The sequence below is a fragment of the Sprattus sprattus genome (genome assembly GCF_963457725.1).
Source record: "Sprattus sprattus genome assembly, chromosome: 5".
NCBI classification, from domain to species: domain Eukaryota; kingdom Metazoa; phylum Chordata; class Actinopteri; order Clupeiformes; family Clupeidae; genus Sprattus; species Sprattus sprattus.
In genome coordinates, this window is record NC_137924.1 from 1,131,163 (window position 1) to 1,139,056 (window position 7,894).

At 44.1% G+C, this 7,894-nt stretch overlaps 1 protein-coding gene across 1 annotated transcript; it reads left to right on the plus strand.

The window, feature by feature from the left end:
- Positions 1–3,667: 3,667 nt before the first annotated feature.
- On the plus strand, positions 3,668–7,346 carry LOC308365549 (zinc-binding protein A33-like; the record flags this gene model as incomplete). Its single annotated transcript, XM_080839018.1, has 6 exons — positions 3,668–4,063; positions 4,222–4,317; positions 4,800–5,030; positions 5,315–5,337; positions 5,415–5,533; positions 6,814–7,346. The coding sequence occupies 6 exons, from the start codon at positions 3,668–3,670 to the stop codon at positions 7,344–7,346; spliced, it is 1,398 nt and encodes a 465-aa protein (XP_080695144.1).
- Between the last annotated feature and the right edge of the window lie 548 nt (positions 7,347–7,894).

Sequence of the window (7,894 nt, forward strand, 5' to 3'; positions counted from 1 at the left end):
ATCATATCATTAAGAATAAAAACTAAATGTTAGACAACAACAAAACACACTTTGTTGTGCTACCCTTGTCCTGTTGATGAGTTTGGTGAGGCTTTTAAAATATATTACGTACATTTTAAGATAAAAAAACTGTGATTTATGTCACGGACATGTTTTGTCCCAGGTCTCAAGAATCACTGCCAGAGACAGATCGCACCGGGGGGATGTGAAAGTGCGCGACCAGAGATTAATGCTGTGTTAGTGATTTCACTTCTCTGTGACTCACACACACACACTCACTCAAACACACACACTCACTCACACACATTCACACACACAGACACACACACACACACACACACAATTCAGCCAACTCAGCACAGATCGCGCTGGCCTCACGTGAAGCCGTCTGCCTTATCCTAAAAAAAAAGAAAGTGGTTTCTTGCCCGAGTCTTCCTCAGTCAGCGGGGTCTCACAATACAACAAGAAACCGTTCCCCTCGTCACGGCCAAACCTCGTGCGGACAGGACTCTGCTCGCGCTGTTTGTTTACACTAACGGTGTGAGTCATTCCCGTGGGTGTTGTTCTAAAGCTCAGCCTGCCTGGCACACACACGCACTTCTAGCGGAGTCAACGACCAGACCATGTGCTGCCATCTGGTGGAGGCCGGGGGAACTGCAGCAGAAGGAGCTGGGAGTCAGCAGAACAGTTCAAGTTTATTTAGTGCCTTTACCTATGTACTCTAATCTCTCTGAAGGGAAGCACCCACCTTCCTCACAAGAGTAAAACAAAACCTGATGGCAGAGGTACATCACAGCATGAAAAGATCCATTTGTATATACAGTACTTCTCTGGCAGCATCTGGGGTAAATGTACATGGGTCTACAATCAGACGAAAATTGTTGGTTTTGATTGTGACCAAATAATTCTATCTCGGACTCATCTGGCCAAAAGAAGGGACTTCCAGAAGGCCTTTGGTTTATCCAAGTGCTCTCTGGCAAAGTTGAAACGGGCAGTTTTTTTCTTTCTTGAGAGCAGAGGCTTCCTTCTGGCAACCCGATCATGAATGTCTTGTGTATTCAATTTTCGTCTGATTGTAGACCCATGTACATTTACCCCAGATGCTGCCAGAGAGGTCCGAAACTCTTTAGAGGTGATGTGTGGGTTGACTTTTACCTGATTTATTCTTCATCTGGTGCTTCTTGGTGATGGTCTTGATGGGTGTCCACTTCTAGGCAGAGATGCGGTCATGTTGAATGCCCTCCATTTCAAAATGATTTGTCTTGGATGGATGGATGGAGCTGGAATCTTTTGGAGATGGTCTTATAGCTTTCCCAAGACTGATGGGCTGTCAGAACCTTCTTCCTGATGTTCTTGGATATCTCGTTTCCTCTCGGCATTGTTGATCTGTGTGGGTACACCTTGGCACTACAGTAGTTTGGTTGGTTTCCTCTCTCTTTTAATCTGTGTTGCCCAAACCTTTCCCTAAGGATGTCTCAGTTGATTGGTTTGCTTAATCGACTAATTAAGCACCCAAATATGTTTCACCGAATCTGTTACCTGCTTGACTTTACCAATACAGCTGGGGGTTCACTTACTTTTGAAAATACACTAATTCCATGTTTCATGTAGTTTTTTGGCTACTCAAACAATTCCGTCGAAACAAGTACACGCAAATAATAAACATAAACCTGACATTTCATCTATGGAAAATTGGTGATGAAAAAAATGAAAATTCATGGTAAAACAACAGAAAACTCTTAAGTGCTCAAGGGGTTCAAATACTTTCAAGTGGCACTGTCTACCGTATTTTCCGGACTAAGGCGTATTTAAAAGCCTTTATTTTTTTCAAAAAACGACAGTGCACCTTATAATACCGAGCGCCTTATATATGGATTTATTCTGGTTGTGCTTACTGACCTTGAAGCAATTTTGTGTGGTACACTGCGCTCTGTTTTAGTAAACTACAAAGCCGCACCGCTTGCAGCATTCAACTACCGTATTTTATAAAAACCCTTGAGTACATTGCTTCGGACCACTGTTGCTCTCTTTGCTGGTGGCTCGGTGTTAGAAGTGCCTTCTCGAGCAAGCTTGAAATGACAACTAAAGTAATGCTGGGAGCGTTGGAGTAATGCTGGAGTAATGCTGGGAGTGTTGCTCTCTATCCATTAAATAGGGAATGTTTTTCACGTATGTGTAGAACCTATTTAGAATGGCTGACCTGACATAAAACGGCAGTGAAAGAGCAAAGAGACTGACTGGAGGCAAACAGTACCTCTGCCTCAATGAGGCGGGCGTGTGAGAGCATATCAGCATGCTATCTCCCATGTCCTGCCTGTTGGAGCAGTGGCCTGTACACCCCTAACACATTTCACTCTGTTGGTATCTCCCATATCCTCCCTGTTGGAGCAGTGGCCTGTACACCCCTTATACATTTCACTCTGTTGGTATCTCCCATATCCTCCCTGTTGGAGCAGTGGTCTGTACACCCCTAATACATTTCACTCTGTTGGTATCTCCCATGTCCTGCCTGAATGAGCAGTGGTCTGTACACCCCTTATACATTTCACTGTGTTGGTATCTCCCATGTCCTGCCTGTTGGAGCAGTGGTCTGTACACCCCTTATACATTTCACTGTGTTGGTATCTCCCATGTCCTGCCTGTTGGAGCAGTGGTCTGTACACCCCTTATACATTTCACTCTGTTGGTATCTCCCATGTCCTGCCTGAATGAGCAGTGGTCTGTACACCCCTTATACATTTCACTGTGTTGGTATCTCCCATGTCCTGCCTGCTGGAGCAGTGGTCTGTACACCCCTAATACATTTCACTGTGTTGGTATCTCCCATGTCCTGCCTGAATGAGCAGTGGTCTGTACACCCCTAATACATTTCACTCTGTTGGTATCTCCCATGTCCTGCCTGAATGAGCAGTGGTCTGTACACCCCTAATACATTTCACTCTGTTGGTATCTCCCATGTCCTGGCTGATGGAGCTGGGACTCTGGGACTCTGGGATTGATCTTGTAAAGAATTCACCCCAATCCATGACTGTGAGCAAAGTAGCACACGCATCCAGTAGCACCTTAATGCACAGGCTTACCTGGGCTTAAGCCCGGGGCCTCGGCCAATCAGGGGCCTCTTACTAATATTACAAAATAATAATGATGATAAACGTCCATATTCACGGTGTCATTACACTGCTCTAAAGTGGCATTTTGGTGGTGCATGTGGAGGTGGATGTGGAGGCCCCCCCTATCTAAACAAAATGTAACAAAAAGTAAATTCGATTCGCCACGTTTTAGAGTTTAAGTCCACATCCCAGGGGCCTCAAGTGCAATTAAGACGCCCCTGCACACATCAATACATGAAACGTAATCATCTCTCCACCTGTATGGGCGTGTCATGTCCCAGTCATGACTCAGGTGCACTTAGCACTCACACTTCCTGAAGGTTTGGCCTGTGGTCTTGGCAGTGGGTACACCTGTTCTACCTGTTCAGCTACAGCAACCCTCCCTTTATCCCTGCCCCCCACTTGATTCACTTGCTCTCATTGTGTGCTTGTTCATTAGAACTAGATGAACTACTGCGTCACACCGAAGTTTGGGAGGTGGATAATCTATTGATTGAAGAGGTAACACAAGGGTCATTTTGGGACTTAGCACACAAAACATTTTCACTGGAGAGAATATGGCTTCAAGATTAGAAGAGGATTTCACCTGTCCTGTGTGCTGTGACATCTTCAAGGACCCTGTTCTTCTGTCATGCAGTCAAAGCTTCTGTAAAGCCTGTCTGCAGCAGTACTGGGGAACCAACGGATCCAGAGAATGTCCAGTCTGCCGGAGAAGATCATCAAAGGAACATCCTCCAGTCAGTCTGACATTAAGAAACCTGTGCGAGACCTTCTTACAGGAGAGAAGTCCGACAGCTTCGGCAGGGTCTGAGGTGCTCTGCAGTCTGCACAGTGAGAAACTCAAGCTCTTCTGTCTGGACGATAAGCAGCCTGTTTGTCTTGTGTGTCGGGACTCAAAACAACACACCAACCACAAGTTCCTACCAATAGATGAGGCAGTATCGGCCCTTAAGGTGAGTGATATTCATGAGTACATAACAACAAGCCTATAGAAATACAAAGAACTACTTGTTGTCTCAATAGTACTGCAATGTTCCACTAGCGCCAGTTAATGCCACCTCAGATGCCGAAGAATCATCATCATCATCATCATGTGCTTTTTTCATTCCAGGAGGACCTGAAGATTAGACTAGAGCCCTTACAGAAAAAGCTGAAAGTGTTTGAAGAAGCAAAACGCACCTCTGACCAAACAGCAGAACACTTCAAGGTGAAAGTAAATTATCACAGGTCTACATTTTTTTACACATAATTATTGTAAGTGCAGACTTCCATTAAAGCCCCAGTATGCAACAATTATACTTCAGGATTAGGATAAGCAGTTTAACCTTAAAATAACAGCTTAAAAAAAATTGGGGCGCTACAATGACTTTTAATATGGAGAATCGCCTCCGTGCCATTACCATACCAGGGTTCATAGGCATATAACTGCGTTCTGTAGTTTTGCCTGCCGCAGCCCGGCAGCCTGACTTAGTACTAGTAAGTAGCTTATTTTGCCATTTTGCTTTGTCTTGTGTTGCACTTGCTTGATGTTTGACTGTGTAAGGACAGTCGTTGAGTAACTAGTTTGTCATAATGTCAAAGTCAGCACATTTTCAAGAGATTTCGTTAGTTTTAGCTGCTAGCATACCGTTAGTGAATAGCTATTGATCCGTCGTGCTGTTTTGACAAGAAGCCTTTATGATATTCCAGACTCAGGCCCAGCAAACAGAGAGGCAGATCAAGGAGGAATTTGAGAAGCTTCACCAGTTTCTACTAGATGAAGAGGCAGCCAGGACAGCTGCACTGAGGGAGGAAGTGGAGCAGAAGAGTCAGATGATGAAGGAGAAGATTGTGAAGATGAGCAGAGAGATCTCATTTCTTTCAGACACCGTCCGAGCCATAGAAGAGAAGATGAAAGCTGATGACATCACATTTCTAAAAGTAAGAACCATCTACTGTCCTTATCATAGAGGAGGTGTGTGTGTTTGGGGGGGGGGGGGGTGTAGGGGAGAGGAGGTGTGGGTGTGTGTGTGTAGTTGTGTGTGTGTGTGTGTGTGTGTGTGTGTGTGTGTGTGTGTGTGTGTGTGTGTGTGTGTGTGTTTCTGTGTGTATGGTGCTTTTCAGAAAGCATTGGCATTTTGCATCAACCACCAATGGATCCATGAGCTTTATTAGACATTTTCATACCATCATGTTAAAATACATTTTCCTTCATCATTTCACAGAGCCTCAAGAGCACAGTGAAAAGGTGAGTGATCTGCCTCCTGTCTCTCTTGGTTCTGAACCCAAACCCTCAACTTCACTGACTCCTGAATGTTATTCCAGAGCCCAGTGCACACTGCAGGATCCAGAGAGGGTTTCAGGAGCTCTGATCAATGTGGCAAAACACCTGGGCAACCTGAAGTTCAGAGTCTGGGAGAAAATGCAGGAAATTGTTCAATACAGTGAGTACTGACTGAAACACACACACAGTCACACATACACACACACACTCACTCAAATAGAGTAGAAAAACTGAAAAGAAAAGAGAGAGGAAGAAAGAGAGAGAGAAACCAGAGTAGGTAGAGTAACAGAGCAGGTATGTGAACAGGAATTCTGAAGGGCAGTTGCTCTGCCCCGGAAAAAAGGGGCAACACGTTCATTTCTGTCACCGCCGCTGCCACACCCCCGTCCCCTCAACGCATATTTTGCCAATATCATTTAAAACCGTGATTATTTTATCCAGGCATACATGAAGTTCTGCAGTCGTAATACTATTTAAAAAATATATTTCCTTCGGAGGGGCAACTTCGGGGGCAACTTCAGTCGAGGAGTGCAAATTGGCAGTTGCCCGAGCAACCTTAGCCCCCTCCTGTGCACGTCCCTGCAACAGAGACCCACAGATCCTTGCAATTTTGTTTTTAGACTAACAATTTTGTTGGATGGTGACCAAGGTTGTTGAATATGGTGACACTGCCAAACACACAAGTATACTCATACACATGCTATAATAATCTTCACATTTCACCTTAAGTCTGTGCATTTAGTGATTTTCTAGGGTTATTGGTCTAAATTGGTCTTGTGCATTCAACCATTTTATTATACGGTTGTCAGAATGTTGCAGAAAGTCAATTGAATGGGTCATCCCAACGTTAAATTTCTTTATAATGGCTGCTTAAAAAAATGTATGACTGCTTATTTTCAACAGGTTTTCTGCTTTTGATTCTCATATTTCATATTATTCCTCATTCTTGTTCACTTCACTTCTCGTCACTTCACTACCTTCACTTTACTTCTCGTAACGAAGTTCATTGTAACTGAAAGTCAGCCATGGACAAGCTGGGGGGTTAACACAGTTCATTAAACTTCAGTCAAAAATACAAATATTGCTAATGAATACAACATGTGTCTGATTTAACATGGCTTCCATGACATGCCACGCCCACTTCTGGCCTTCTATCTGAATCCAGATACAAAGACAGATGGTTTGATGGCTTAACAGATACAAATAATGACCTCTAGTTTGTAAGTGTATGTATCTCTTTGTGTGCTCGTTCCACCTAAATCATTTGTGTTGTGTTTTGTATTTGTGTTTTCTATTTTTCTTTTTTAAATAACCAGTATTTATTGTTACACCAAGTGTTATTGCTCTTAGCTTGATTGTTCTCTCCCTTGTAAGTCGCTTTGGACAAAAGTGTCTGCTAAATGACTAAATGTAAATGTAAATGTGTTTCTCACTCTGCAGCTCCTGTGACTCTGGATCCCAACACTGCACACCCAGGCCTCGTCCTGTCTGAGGATCTGACCAGTGTGAGAGACAGTGATGAAACACAGCAGCTTCCAGATAACCCAGAGAGATTCGATAAGTACGCCTGTGTCCTGGGCTCTGAGGGCTTCAACTCAGGGACTCACTGCTGGGATGTGGAGGTTGGAGAGAACACAGGGTGGGTCCTGGGTGTGGCGGCAGAGTCCCTCCAGAGGAAGGGAGACTTTAGTTCCATGAGTGGACAGTGGCTCGTGTGTCATAGCGATGGTGAATATAAAGCATGTTCTCCACCACAGCCCCCCACTCTCCTCACAGTGAAGAAGAAACTCCAGAGGATCAGAGTGCAGCTGGACTGGGACAGAGGAAAGCTGTCATTCTCCGACACTGATAATAACAAACACATACACACTTTCAAACACACTTTCACTGAGAGAGTGTTTCCACACTTTAATGCCAATATGGTCTCTCCTTTGAAAATCCTACCAATGAAGGCCTCTGTGAAAATGGCCTGAGCCGGCAGCCTGGTAGAGTGGGGTTGCAGCACTGATCTCAAAAAGAAACTGGTCCCAGTAAAATGGCTGCGACGATTTTTAGTGTGGCCTCACTGAAACAGTCAGAAACCATGTGATGCCCTATCCAGTTTCTTTTTGAGATCAGTCGGTTGCAGGCACTTAAACACGGCGCAGGAGACAGTAGCTTCCTTATAAATAGCTGTATTTATTTATCTTAAAACCCCCAAAAATATAAACACAAACTGAACACACTGAGACCCCGTTTACACGGTGGGAAAACGCAGATATTTTCATGCGGTTTGGCTTTTCATTTACACAAAATTGGAGGTTTTATCACGGAAAACGAACATTTCTAAAAACTCCGGCCAAAGTGGAGATTTCTGAAAACTCAGTTTTTTTGTTTGCGTGTGCACTGGGTCAAACGGAGTTTTAGTTTCTGAAACGTCACAGTATGCAACTAAAAATGCATCACGTCATGTGATGGTCCTATGTTTACAGTTAGTTTGCTTACTGATCATGGATGCTGTTAAGGTAGTGCTCATTTACGT